The 15,838-nt window shown below is 38.8% G+C and overlaps 1 protein-coding gene across 6 annotated transcripts in view; it reads right to left on the reverse strand.

Moving 5' to 3' along the window:
• The window catches only part of LOC113644968 (protein quaking), a 70,977-nt gene extending 59,890 nt beyond the window's left edge, over positions 1-11,087 (reverse strand). For 4 of the 6 annotated variants that reach the window (XR_007140400.1, XM_027150180.2, XM_027150183.2 and 1 more), the window contains exon 1: positions 10,323-11,086. Coding sequence is in view for 5 of the 6 variants with exons in the window: in XM_027150180.2 (XP_027005981.1) it covers positions 10,323-10,464 (142 nt within the window). In the remaining variant the exon portion in view is untranslated. Of the gene's footprint in view, positions 1-10,322 lie in introns of all 6 variants that reach the window. The other 2 variants (XM_047812452.1, XM_027150178.2) reach the window with 1 other exon arrangement.
• Positions 11,088-15,838: the final 4,751 nt, after the last annotated feature.

A 15,838-nucleotide genomic window follows, 5' to 3' on the forward strand; every position in this document is an offset into this window, starting at 1 on the left:
AAAAATCGATCATTACTCAGGGACGGCTGGGTGGCTTTTTATCTGTATTAAGCACATGAGTCTAATGGATGGCACATTAGTTGGTACCTTCGGAGTGTCCTTTAAAAAGCGCCTGCCTGGGCCTGAGCCTGGAACATTTGAAAATCATTTAGAAGATGGGAGATCTAATTAAATGTCTCTCCTGCACCTTGAACTTTGCGCTGCTGATGAAGGTAAACACATCAATCTCTTTTTGTTCCTCAAGCAACAACAATCTTCAAATCCGCCCAAGCGTTAACTTACTATCTGGAGCGAGAAGAAAAATAGCCCATAGACAAAGAGCAGCCGGGCTCGCTGCAAGACCGACATGCTGACATAGTTGTTGGACACGAGGGATGATAAGAGATAAGCTGTTTGTCCACAGTATTAAAGGCTTCTGGCAATATTCACAGCAAACATAAGCCTGTACTAAGGCTGTTTATCTGGATATGATTTATGCATTAGCTCAGAATATGTCCTATTGTAGGATCACTGGTTGCAATTTACACTCATTTAGATATAAATTAGCAGGATTCTAAATATGGACAACTGTCTAATCCATCAAACATAAATATGCAACTGATACCTAATAAAGACTTTAGCATAAATGATCTTGCGTGGACATTAAAATACGAATAATTAATGCAGATACGGTGTCTTTTAAAGTAGAAAATGTATGAACGGGGGTGGCCATGAGATAAAGAGCACCTATTGGGAACATGCTCATATGCTGCTGTTTCGGCCATGCACTTATTTCTAAATCAATGGCACACTTTTTTGAATAGGGAGACTTTATTCAGTCTCCTTCGTGTCTGCGGCGCTCTCTTTGAGCAAGTCGTGCTCTGCCTAAAGTCGGGGCCTAAAGACTTACCTAGCAGTCTGTGCCGAAACCGTTTCAATTATACGGAGTGCTTTTAAAATGAGAGCTGTGAATGCATTACATTGCTTGACATTGATACATTTGCTAATTATGACAGCATCGCAGGAAGCCAGCCATAATAATCTGCGATAATATACGACGTGGCTAATAGAGGAGGAAATGGGGAGAATAACGTGACTGATATTCTCTTCAAAAACACCTGTGTCTTGTTTGTGAAAATAACCATGACACATAGCTTCATGGCATCCTGACCCCATGACCTCCATGCCATGACTGTCACCAGTTTACACAAGTCCTGCAGGATGAGCATCTGTGTGTGAGTGCTTGCATGTATGTTTGTCTGTGCTTTCTCTTTCTGTTTTGGTTTGTCTGGCACTAGGAGCGATAATTCTTCGGGATAAGTCTGAATATTCAGACTGAAGTTCTGTGACCATATCACCTTGACAACTTCATAAAGTCCAACAAAGCATTTCTTAGTATATTAGTGCAAAAAAAATGAGAAACTCTGAATGGTGGTGTCACGGAGGGACAGAGGCGAATGAGGATCCAAATGCAGTAAAGATTTTAATGACAAAAAACAAGTACACAGACAGGCAGGCAAAACAAGACCGAACACAGAGCTGACAGGAAACAGGAACATTGAAGCGACTAGCACCAGGGAAGTGAACAAACAGAGAATATATAGGTGACAGGAACCAATGACAAAGCAGAGACAATCAGAGACAAAGACAACACACCTGGAGGAAAGATTGAGTACAATAATGTCCATGGTAACAAATAAGTGGGCGGGGCCAACAATTAACAGCAGGGAATGACAGCAGACAGAAACAAGGAAAACACAGACAGACTCATTACAGGTGGAGTGGAACAAACCAGCATATCTGCTTGCGACTTTGCGTTTTCACATTATATGCCTTGTAATGCGTTTAACAAACGTCTTTTGTATTTTTTTTTTATCTTCGTGAAGCATTATAATAGTTTTTCAGTTTTCTTTAAAGCTGTGATACACAGTTTCAGAAAACTTTGAGCAGAACTTATCTTATTTTAAGTTCATCATGGAAGACACATTCATCAATTATTGTACCATAATGTAATTTTAAATAGTACTTTGAAAGATTTCCGAAACAATGACACCATTAAGAATTGGATAATTATCTAAACCAGTGTTTTTGTGGCCAATTGTGTTAATATCACCCATGAGAAAAGGTTAAGCAATCTTTGTGATGAATTAGAGCATAATATTCGGAGAAACCACCCAATAGCTGAAACCTATATGATCAAACAATAAGCTCCACTCCTTCTGTAACATGGGCATAGTAACACTAAACTTCGCAGCTGATTAACTATAATTACAGATGGAGTTTGACATGAAATTTCATTCTTTCTTTCTATCTAACTTGTATGATGTGATCCTGAAGTACTGATACTGTTGTATTGACTCTATTCCATCCATCCATCTATCCATCCACCCATCCATCCATTCTCTATATGACTCATCCTAATGGGTTCTGGGGAACCTAGAATCTAACCGCGTGCACAAGACAGGTTACAACCTAGACAGGATGGCAGTCTAATGCAGGACACAGTCACATACACACTCACACATTACAGACAATTTAGAGATGGCAGTTAGCCTAAATGCATGTCTTTGGATTGGGAAAAGATGTCAGAGAACCCAGTGGAAACCCCCAAGGCACAAGGGGATCATGCGACCACATGAGGGAGACAGGAATCAAATCCCCAACCATGGAGGTCTGAAGCTAACATGCTAACTACTTAGCATTCTAAACCATTCCTTATCTTAACTTACCACCAAAGTGTTCTGTAAGTAAAAAATACACCACACATGGGGGTTAGTGGAATTGTCATGTCTACTCTGGTGTCCTGGGTTGTTCTTTATGTGAACCTTCTAATCCTGTAACACTCTTATTTCTTCTTTTTAATGGTACAAAGTGAGAAGGATAGCAGTGAGCTCCAGAATGGATAACTACGGGCAGCGTTTCATCTAGGGACAGCATCCAAGTTAATTCAGTATAAATCGACTTTGACCCCGCCGAAACCCCTGTGAATTAATTAATTGCTCCAATTAAGTGATGAATACAACCACTTAGACTAATTGCTCGAGCCTCTCAGGTCCCTGTGGGACAACTAGAAGGCTTTAGAGAGGAGACTACACCAACGATTCCTATAAATCTTATCACTTTACCTTCCCTTTTAGAAGGTGAAAGTCATCAGAATCATGACTCTGAGCAAGATTATCAGTCCATGGCTGAACTTTCTTGCTATCTAAATCTATTAATGCGATCAATGAGCCCTGTTAGACAGCTTATTCTGTCGGTTTGGTGATAGAATAACTTTAACAGCAGGAGCCGTACTAATTTATACAGGGCTGCAACAACTAATCAACAAAATCAGTCAAACATGATCATAAAAAAAGTTGCCAACAAAGATTAGCATTATAGATTAGCGTGTTTATTATCGATTACTGTGTTACATAGCAGGGTTTAGTGCACTCTATGTCACTTCACTTACAATGCCATGTTAAAACCTCCACTAAATTATGAGAACTCTTAACATTACAATATGATGTTGGTCTGGAGATATAATTTGTGTTTTCATGCAAAGTAATATTTCAATCAGTAATCATTCATTTGAATTTGGATTCTGAGAAACAATTTATGCTGAATCAAGCTTATTAACCATGTGTATTATTTTCTAGGTGAAAACCACATTTAAAGTCTTTCCTGTCTTTTCAGGAAACATTATCTCCTGTTCCTTTGTCAATGGGAAAATCTGACTCAGCATGGTCTCTTCAAAACACAAGTTCTGTATGGAAGCTTGTCACTATGTAGTGCTGCCTCATAGAGTAGCATCTACTAGGATATGCAAGATTTCATTTTTGACTAATATTGTGTGCCAAGCCATAAACTCACCATCTTGCTTTCAGTTTGAAGTCGATCACAAAAAAATGTCAATTATTTAAAAAAAAAAAACTAAGTTAATCCCAAGACTTTGTAGACAATTCTACACATTGTTAAATGAGTTGCCACAAGTTTTTCAGTTGTTTTTTGCAAGTTTTATGCACAAGTTTTTCAGTTGTTTCGGCTAGCAAGACTACTTGTTTATACTTGTAAATATTTGTTTTTACTTTAGTCTGAATTTGGCTTGTCGTAATTAAATAAATCGTGGGTTTGTGCAACATACAGTTTAGTTGAAACAAATGTTTAAGGAACCTGTAAATTATGTACAAAATACAGTTACTTAAATTACTGTGGGTGTCTCATTCCATTCAGCACTAATATACTCATGCTGTCAGTACTGTGGGCAATAATATGTTAATAACTGGTTTAGGTCAGTACTGAAGACAGTAATACTTTAATTAATGATTTATGTCAGTACTGAGGACAGTAATATATTAACTGATTTATGTCAGTAATGAAGCCAGTAATATGTTAATAACTGATTTACATCAATACCTAGGACAGTACTATGTTAATAACTGATTTATGTCAGTAATGAGGACAGTAATATGTTAATTACTGATTTATGTCAGTATTGTGGACAGTAATATGTTAATTACTGATTTATGTCAGTATTGTGGACAGTAATATGTTAATTACTGATTTATGTCAGTACTTAGAACAGTATTATGTTAATAATTGATTTATGTCATTACTGAGGACAGTACTATGTTAATAACTGATTTATGTCAGTAATGAAGCCAGTAATATATTAACTGATTAATGTCAGTAATGAAGCCAGTACTATGTTAATAACTGATTTATGTCAGTACTGAGGACAGTAATATGTTAATAACTGATTTATGTCAGTACTGAGGACAGTAATATGTTAATAACTGATTTATGTCAGTACTGAGGACAGTAATATGTTAATAACTGATTTACCTCAATACCTAGGACAGTACTATATTAATAACTGGTTTATGTCAGTACTGAGGACAGTACTATGTTAATAACTGGTTTATGTCAGTACTGAGGCCAGTAATATGTAAATAACTAATTTACGTCAGTACTGAGGACAGTAATGTTTATAACAGATTTACGTCAGTACTGAGGACAGTATTGTTTATAACTGATTTATATCAGTACTGAGGACAATAACATGATTACATTTAATTAATATACTGCAGTTATTGAGCAATTACAGTAATTAAGCCTAGTTCAAAGTTCTGTAGTAGTTTATTTTTCTTTCTTTCGGCTGCTCCCTGTTCAGGGTCACCGCAGCAAATCATGTGGCCCGCATATTAGATTTGGCACAGGTTTTATGCCGAATGCCTTTCCTGATGAAACCCTTCCATTTTATCCTAGCTTGGGACCGCCAGTTACTTATTATATGGGCTTCAATATATTTTTTAGAAACAATTAATTACTAAAAAATAAATCAATAGATTTCCACATACATACTCACTATAATGGCCAAAATATATTTAGTCAATAGATGCAAAATGGGACGTCTCAGCAACTACAGCCACATTAAATCTATTCTAGTTTTAAGTTTTAAATGTTCTTTTTCCATCTAGATCATTTTGCTTCTTCTTTAAAAATTAATGCTTGCAAGATCATTTTCCAATAATGTAAATCTTATCTTAATTTGAAAATGTAAATCTTAAAATTGATGAAATGTCCAGAAACGTATGTGTAAAGATTTATTGAAGTCTTATAATAAGAAACAGAAGGTGCAAGGTTAACTAGGTTCAAGATATTTTGACTTGGTAAGATGTCTTATTTTGCAGTGCAGACTCAGAACAGTGATTAAGCACATATTTCCTTGATGACGCATTTGATTTGGGTTAAAATCTAGACCATAGATCTACATCAGGTATTATCAACTATTGGACTGCATTACAGAGGAAAACACAGCAAAGTATAATCAATCCAAACAAGAGTCATTAAATGTAAGCAAACGATGGCCATAGTTTAGCGGCTTCTGTAGTCTAACATGAACAAGCACGATTTTTATATTTCATTATAGAACAGCTCATTGGACAAGAGATTCGCAGCAGAGAGAGAGCAAATGATGAATTTTTACAAACTTTTCTTGACTTTTATCTTGATTTTATTTTATTTACTCTATCTGGACTTGATCCTAAACTCATAGTACAATGTGCTCTCGCTTTTTTTTATGTGTTTGCTTTATGTTCCTCTGGATTCTTACCAGGGTACAGACTGGCTAAATTAATGAATGTGTAAATGAATGTCTGCATAGTGCTCTGGTATGATGGACTGGTATGTTCTTACTCTCCACCACATCTACCAGCAATCCACCCACCCACCAATGCACACACACACACACACACACACACACACACACACACACACACACACACACACACACACACATGCGCACACACACAAGTCATGTAGATCCACAGTCACCCAGGCCAGAAAAAAACAGCTGAATGAATGAATGAACGAACGAATGAATGAATGAACAGAGAAGTATGTGTTTATGCTACCTGTTTATGCTAAAAATGGACACTGTCACACAAGTGAGCTAAAGAAATATATAAACTCGGGATATACATTGTAAATTTCTAAGTAGAACCATCCACAGTCGTCTCATAGATCATTAGGCTTTTACAACCAAACCATAACTGAATATTTACAAATTTTACCCCTGCTCTCTACGGTATAAACATTGTATCACCATTAGGACTTTTACCAAATCATTATTTAGAATAGCTACACAACACAGGATATTTTTAATTTGTAATTGTAAACTCATATTTGTGGTAATTTAGTTATGGTTAGTTAAGTGGAAATAATTTAGAGAACATAATTTATTATACAAGCTGCACTGAACTATTAAGTCTCACACTGGCTCAGAGCCACAAATACACTTCCTATTATAATTCCTGCGACTGTTGCAGTACTTCTGTTCGCTTCTACTCTGCATTCTGGGTGCTGCACTGCGGGCCAGCGGGTGCTCTCTTGATTAAATTCATCACCTTTATTATGGTGCAAAATGCACAGTTCTGCATGGCTGACTGCTCCTGTTGCTCATTGAGGGCATTCATCCGCACTAACGGGGGACCAGGAGTTTACGCTTGGACTGTGTATTGGCCTACACACATCACGTCTGCTCCACATGACTGCGCAGCTCACGGCTAACGTGGCAGGGCCGGTCGCAGCGCTCACGTCCACCTGCACAGCTTTACTAGTACATAACAATCACGCATGTTTAAAACGCGTGAAAAGAGTGATGCAGTTTTATTGTGCAGCATAGAGACATGTATAAAGACTCCACACTGGAGCTCATGGGATCGTTAGGCTTCAGATACAAACTTCTGTGGCTGTCTTGAGGAGAAAATAGTGTATCAATGGCCAGATGATATCAGTTGGAGGAAACAGGGACGGTAAACATGATGCTACTGAGCTAGAGCTTCTACCTTCTTCTCTGATATTACCAATGGGACTAGAATGAAAAACACCACACACACACACACACACACACACACACACATACACACATGTTCACACACAGCATATTACAATTCTAGACCCACCACAGGGGATATCACATATACCGTTCACGCACTTTGCAAACTGCTCGCTGTCCCGATGATGATGCCAATGATTTTTCCCAGGATATTCTGTTTTCTGTTTTCATCCTGCACTTTTCAATGATTTAGAATAAACGACCCCAGCAGAAAACCACAACTCATAGCTTTATGTATGATCGTTGTAGCGAGTAGGCCCAAGCTGTGGACGATAATTGACACTCGCTCTCTCCTACAAAGGTGAAATAATGCTGAGCTTGGCAGAAAGTGGTGATTTAGCCTCTGTGTTAGTGATAGCACCGCAACACCGGCACCACTACCGAGATAAATTGTGGTTATATATGTGGAAATACCCTGGGCATTAGAGCTATTCCCACCTTCTGTAATATTTGTGGAAGTGTGATAGCTTTTTTTTTGCTCCCCTGCTTTCTAAAAAAGAACAGCGAGTGCTGCAGAAGGTGATGTGCCAGGACTTGGAATAAAGTTTTGATTTGCTTAGCATTTTGTAATCACAGAGATGATGAAAATCCCAAATGCATTTATTACGGTGGTGGATTATTCACGATTACAATTTTTTACTTCCTCGAGTAAATAATTATAATAGACTGAGACACAGATGAGCTACGCTAGGGTTCAGGGTTCAGTGAGGTCCAGGTTTTGTGCTGGAAGTGAAAATGATGTCTCAGTCTCCTCATATAAACATACCACTCACTCACTGTCAACTATGCAATCACACACACACACACACACACACACACACACACACACACACACACACACACACACACACACACACACACACACACACGCACACACACGCACACACACACCTTCAACTAACTAACAACTGACCAGTGAAATCTTAAAAAAAAGAACACATTCTTAAACCTTTCTGTTTGGCTGTGAGTGAATAGAATTTGCTCATTTTATTTATTTGTTTACTTCACAATAGGCAATGAAAATGCAACAATAATGTGCCTAAAAAGAGGACAATGATATACTCCCCATGCGGGTTTTGTACTTGAAAGGACACAAGTGGATTAGTTTGGAAAGGCAAGGGGCCACTCGTGCACTATAGGCTTAGAGACATTCCTGCTTTATGGAACATTTAATTGCATTGACATAGCAGTTTTTCTCTCAAAAGATGGAAATGATTAACATTAACATTAAAGCAAAAACTAAAAAATTCAGAAAAACTCAGTTTGTGCTCCAGCAAACGGGCAAAAAATATCAGTCACTTTTTCAGTTAAATAGTGAAAAGACTTGTCATACTTTTTGGGAGAGCTACTTTATGACAGCTAAAACCCACTTGTTAACAATTGTGAGCTTTTTTTTTAACTTCGTAAGTGACACAGAAAGCACAAGCGCCTCAGCAGGAGTTACAGTACTAGGAAAACACGTAGACGGACCACAACGTTTATTTCATAGACGATTACTCAGAAGGACTATTTTGATTTAGTGTGCTATTGATGATACAAACTCAGCATTCCGGATCTCTAGCAATTGTTTTCTTGCATCTCATTTTTCCCCCACAAATTTTATTTCCCATAAAGACATGTGGCCTGATGCATCATAAAACATTTACAGTCAGTCTGCAAGAAGAAAAGACTATGCTTGGACAAGTGATATATAAACCACATTAACTACTGCATAAAGTCGACAGCAGAAAAAAAGGATGAAAGACTTCAGTAAAGGATTGGAAAGGAGCCCCTTGGTGCATTGCTACTCCAAATTACAGGCAGTTAAACACTGTCAGTTTGCCAGCAATTCCCATGAGAGTTCTCAGCACATTCAGTGTTCAAAAACAGTCAAATTCACTAGAAACGCAACTGGGACCAATTTAATGCTAGGCTACTTATTAATCATGTTGGACTATTTCATTTTGAGTCCAGCATGTTTAATAAAGAAAATCGCATAAATTCTGCAGCATGCAAAGTGAAGTCTGTGCTTTTATAATGTGACAAAATTGACTTCAGTCAGGTTGCATTGTTCAACAACTTTGACTTTTTCTCTCTTAATTATATGGTGTGCTTCATCCCAGTATCACATTGTGATTAATTTATAGCCTGTAAGAACTCCAAGATCAGTGGTACACAGCAGGTTAAATAAATATTTGTTCACGGCGATTAGATACGATTAATAATATGTAATTACCAGTGGGTACGTGGCATTTAAACAGGATCAAAATCCTAGTGATGATCATTTTTGGAGCAACTTTTCCCAAAAGCCCTTGCAGTGTCAATATAATCCTGGTGTAACTGGACAGGTCTGCATTTCTCTTTGCACTTTGCACTAACAGTTTATCTGAGCCCAGCACCGCATCCCATACATCTGAGTTCACCATCTCAGTAATGTCCTAACTTTTACAGGACTAAAACATCATCAGTACAGTGAACTCTTAGTGGACTATACGCATGCATGATAAAGCACGATATTAAACATGTTTGTTGTGATAAATACCATACATATCTGTCGAACTGCACTGTGCACAATTACTTATCTAAAATGTTCTGATTTAGATCCAGTTTGCTCGTGCGCTTTTGAGCTGCACTCCACAGGTTTGGCTTGGTTTTACTGTCAAGATGAGCTGAGATAAAGGACGCACTGCGGACACAAACTTGGGAAGAATTTAATGCATTAATAAACTGATCCAAAACGTCGGTTGGTAAAAATGACGCAGAAACGGTGGGATGCGTAAAAACGCACGGATGACAGGTGGCCGGATATAAGCCGTGAGCGTCCGTGCGCAAGCACACACACACACACACACACACACACACACACACACACACACACACACACACACACACACACACACACACACACACTTCTACACTGTCATATTTTTACCCTCTACACTTCATACATCTCTGTATGATGCACGCGCATCTCTGACACGGTTACCTTCATCGAGGAGGCGCTCGAGGTGGTTGAAGATGCCGCAGAAGTTGGGCAAGCTGCTCATCAGCTTCTTGTCGTTCATCAGCTGCATGAGATAGTCTGGGCTCGGCTTCGGCTTCTCCTTCGTTTCCATTTCCCCCACCATATTCCAAGAAAATCACAGCCCAGGCCCCAGGATACACCGAGAAAACAAACAGCGTATAAATATGAAATCGACTAGTAAAGAAGCGCTGAAGAAGAAGAAGCAAGTGTTCGTCGCACTTCTGGAAATGCGCGTGCTGGAGAAAAGCTCTCTGCTTCCTGTCACTGCCGCGCGGGTTTTACGTTAGAACGACTGTTATTCTGCTGGCAAAAAAAATAATTATAATTGAAATTATACGTGAGATAAAAACGTACACGAGGGCACAGAGGTAGACCGATATACTTTTCTTTTTCTTTTTTAGTTTCGCTCGATAAATTCCACAAGTTACTGGGAAAAGAAAGGCAGCTCCCGGTCGCGCGGCGCTCTGCTGAGATTCAGCCGATTTGTCCTTTACTTCCTTTTTTTAGGCGACAGTTTAGAGGCGGTGAGTGAGTGAGTGAGTGAGTGAGTGACCCTTTCTCCGAGGCCCGCACGGCTTCCTGTGTGTGTGTGTGTATGAGTGTGTTATGTGTCTAATTCCTCCTGTCTCTCTGTCTTGCTCGCAATAACGGAGCTTCTTCACCGGGACTGGGCGCGCGCTCTTCTGTCAACGTTCAGCTCCGTCTGCGCCGCCCGAAAGAACGCGCGCTCCCGAGACGACGAGGGTGGGAAGTGTTGACGCGCGCGCGCGCGCGCGCGCACACACACACACACACACACACACACACACACACACACACACACACACACACACACACACACACACACACACACACACACACACACACTTCGTTTATCATTCACATTTCTTTACATCATCATAAATTACTTGACAGCAATCTGTCTCTTTGTATTACACATATATGTAAAAGGGAATACACTCACACAGTATAAACGCCTGTAAACACACACTTTGAAACACAGCAGTTATGAAATTTGTTTTGTCATTTTTACACTCACAATTTGACAGTTATCTCTAATAAGTTATTTACTTTTACATTTATGGCATTTGGCGCACACACTTATCCAGAGCGACTTACATTTATCTAACTCATTTCATATACATCTCATATATAGCCTTGCTCAGGGGCCCAGGAATGGCAGCTTGGTGGACCTGGGATTTTTACTTACGACCTTCCGTTAAGTAGTCCAGCACCTTAACCACTGAGCCACCACATCCCCAAGATATCTGTTTCCTTTGTATGTGTATTTATATATGTCTTAATATCTTGTATTGTACACTTGAACAGATGGACTTGAAGTGGGTGCAAATATTTTAAGTGCTACATTTAAGTCATACAGTCACATGTGAACTTACTGTAAGCAAAATAAATAATTGCACCACATGTCTAAATATGTCAATTTACAAAGTTTTTCAAAACCTGTATACTCAAGATTCTTAATGAGGAAAGGAAGAAAGTTTTACTCAGTTAATCATCAAATTATACAGTAAACCATTTTTTTTTATTTTCAGAACTAAAATGTATATGACTTTTGTACTTTTTTCCTACTTTAAGAGAATCCTCATCCGATTTATCAAATGAAGCTCATTTTAATTGTAGTGCAGGATTTAACCACTCTCTCACCTCTGATCACATAGACCTCATGCTGACAGACCATGCATTTGTATCCTTTTGGCAAACTGCATGGGAATGTCTACGATACTGTGAGAATGTGAGAAAGAGAGACAAAGTGTGATAGAATAAATGCCAGAGAACATCAGAATGAATCATGGTGAAAATGGGGCATTTATCTCAATGGAGAACTTAAACAGAAAGGTGCTAAGCACTGGGCATAGAGGCTTACTAAGGCTTAGTGAATAGACCCTGCTAGTACAATGTTGTTACAGACCCTGTTCCTTGCATTTAATGAATTCAAGGGGCATTTTATACCAGCCATAAGTAGAACAAGCAAGCAAATGAATGATATAAACAAAAATAAAAATGAACATAATACAATAATAATTACCTATATAATGACGATACACAATTATTTAGACTTTATTACCATTTTTTGACTGACTGCTGAAGCCATCAACAAAGAGCTTACAAATAATGCATTTATCTCAATTGTTCAATGCCATCGATCAGAACAGGTGCATAAAAGAATTTCCAAATCATTCGATGTACCTTGGAACAACGTTAAAGCCATCCTCAACAAATAGAGAAAGTGAAGAACCACAAGAACAGGACGTCATTCAAAATGTGTAAAAGGACGAGACAAAAACTTACAAGGGAGGTTGCCACAAAACATTTGGCAAAATTAAAGGAGGTACAGGAAGTCATGGCCTAATGGTTAGAGAGTCTGACTCCTAACCCTAAGGTTGTGGGTTTCAGTTTCGGGCCGGGCACAACTGAGGTGCCTTTGAGCAAGGCAAAAAACCCCCCAACTGCTTCCCGGGCGCCGCAGCATAAATGGCTGCCCACTGCTCCGGGTGTGTGTTCACGGTGTGTGTGTGCGCACTTTGGATGGGTTAAACGCAGAGAACAAATTCGGAGTGTTGGTCAAAAATACTTAGCCGTATGTCCTTTCATTTTCAAATACTGATTACTCTCTATACGGGACAACAATCTCATATTCTTCACATGTCTGGGCCATGGGGTAGGGTGGCTAGACAGAAAAGTGAAACTAAATCCCTCAAAACCTTGTGGAAAATATTTTATGATCTGAGACCAATTCCAAATGGTATAATAATTCCATAATTACAACTTAAAGATCACCATCTCCACAGTGCTGCATGCTGTTGACTGAATCATGCTTTTAAGTTTAGTAGTCAAGGATATTTCAGGGTGACAGCACTGATTTATTTTTTTAGAACTGGGCCTTTTATCCAGGTGGGGAAAATTCTGAATAGCGACAAATACCTGTCATTGTTGGTGCAAAAAGTTTAGATGTATGCATTTAATCTAATTCAAATCATCGAAGGAATGGTTTAACCAAAAGAAGAGCAATTTTTTTGAATGACCTTACCAGAGATCAGCCCTCAGGTCAACTAAGTGGACTATACACAGGAGATGACCTCACAATTTGATGTATTGAGAATGTTTTTCAAAGAAAAAGTGGGAAAATATAGACAGGCTGACCCAAAAAGACAATGTAATAAAATCAAAAAGTGCTTCAACAAAGTATTAGATTAGGGGTGTGAAAATGTATTAAACTAGATTATTGTTTGCTGTTTTTTGTGTTGTTGTTTTTTTTTGCATTGTTTTTTACATCATTTTTATATTTTCACGTTGAAGCTAAAAAAGGTTTAACAAGATTTATCTAGTTTTAATTTTTGCATGACAAAAATCTGTCATTTCAACAAGGGTTTTAGACATTTATATCCACTGTATACAAAAATCATCTCAATGAACTTGCAAACTTTTCATTTGGATTTTTGCTCAGCTCAAATCTCTCAGGTCACCAGGTTATACATTTTAGATAAAAACACATTTTGATTTCGGACATGAGTGACAAACGCTTTAAATCCCTTCATTAGTACAGGCTAGTATATATATACATTAATTGGCTTAATGTTTTCTCCTTTCTTTTGTTATGCAAAATGTTTCCCATACACAGAGCTGACTGGCTTTTACAAAATGGCTGCAAAAACAAACGTTCCAGTCTCTGTTTGATTTCACATATTGGCCCATCAATTGCTTTCACGTGAATAAAAATAGGGAAAAAAAGCAGTGGCAGTGTTTTTAGAAAGTGCTGGAAAACAAAGCCGTAGAGAATGTGTGAAAGGGGCTGTGAGGTTAGGGGAAGGAGGGCAGGCGGCCCAGTCCCTGACGGCACGGAAACAAATCACCGTTGAGAACAGGAAAGGATTGTCCAGGTCCTGCCCAGCACCTTTTCATCTTTTGTAGGGCCTGGAGCTTTCTCATGCAGATTGCCTTGGAAGAGGAGGCCTATGTTAGGGTGCCTCTCACTCTCGGGTATGTGGGGGGAGCTATTTACCCCAAACCCTTCCTACTGAAAGGGGTATGCTTCCCCTTTCATTTGCAGCCCCCAATCCAATGCTCTCTACTTAGTCACTTACCTGGTGACGGAAGCCTTGTGTGAGGGAGCCAAGGAAAAGCATTAATGAAAGCATTCCCATACACATGTATCCTAAATCCTGGCAAAGAGTAAGATTGTCTCTGTCTGATTCAAGGTTGTCTGTGTCTGATTCAAGGTTGTCTCTGTCTGATTCAAGGTTGTCTCTGTCTGATTCAAGAGGCTAATGAGAAACCCCACACTTTTTCCTCTTAACTCTACATGCCTATATTTTACCCATCTTCCTGTCTAGCACTCGTCTTTCTGTGCTTCTGCTGCCTAGATCCCATTATAAGCTTCCTCCTTGGTGACTTCATCTGAGCCAGTATGTGGGAGTGATCCGAAAATAAATGCACCCCATAAACTGATGGAAACCAAATCCATTTGGTAAGCAGAACATATTCACCAGGCCATATTTATTTGATAGCATCACAGTGTCAGTTGATAAAATCGGCTACTGAATTAATTTAATTGAAATCTAAAACTCCTTAAACAAATGCTTGTTTTAGTTTTAAAGAGAAGTTGCAAATGCATAAATCACTTGGTTTCGAAGAGTTCACATCATTAGATTGTTGTTTAAACAGATTGAGTACATTAGGAAAATGACCATAAAATATCAATGATGATAATTTCTCACACACACTGCTTCAAGGCTCATTACCAGTGCAAAGTATTTGCAAATGCATTATTAAATTTGACCCTGTTCCATAAAATTAATCCAGACATTATTTTCAGTGGAAGGATCCATTTGTGTACTTATGCATTCCAATAAATCCAAATGATTTATCATGGGTTCTAGCTCTAAAGCAAATCTCGCACTGAAAGAAACACTGATCACACTGAGGCCTACAGGTTCCCCTGTGAGGTTGTCACTATTTTTTTTCTTTTCAGCTACTGAGTCCTTTGTATTAGGACTGAAGCGGGTGCTAATTTGACTCTCTGCAGAGATAAAAGGGGGGAAACTCATGGTCGCTTCAGCATCAGAGGACTGGAATGTGGGCTATTTAATGCAGGAGTCAATCCCTTTTGGTAATGGACAGACCTCCCCCAACCAAATCCCCCTGCACACCACCCCAAACTGCCTGGACCACATAGCTAAATAAATAGAGAAGTAATTAACAGGTCATTGAGAGAAAAGGCTTCTACCCATAGGACATATCATCACAACTAACACGGTTGGCTGAAAGTGAAAGAACAGGGTTAGTAGGGTAGCAAAGAATGTGGGGATTTAAAGAATGAAACAGAAAGAGACAGTGGGAAAGTGCAGAGGCAGAGAACAAGAAAAGAGCTGGGAAGAAAGTGCCAGAATAGTAGAAGACATATCAAAGTGCATGCGTTTGGAAAAAAAGGAGAAAAACGTGAAAATGGACAGACAGGC

This window comes from Tachysurus fulvidraco, chromosome 4, assembly GCF_022655615.1.
Source record: "Tachysurus fulvidraco isolate hzauxx_2018 chromosome 4, HZAU_PFXX_2.0, whole genome shotgun sequence".
In the NCBI taxonomy this organism is placed as follows: Eukaryota; Metazoa; Chordata; class Actinopteri; order Siluriformes; family Bagridae; genus Tachysurus; species Tachysurus fulvidraco.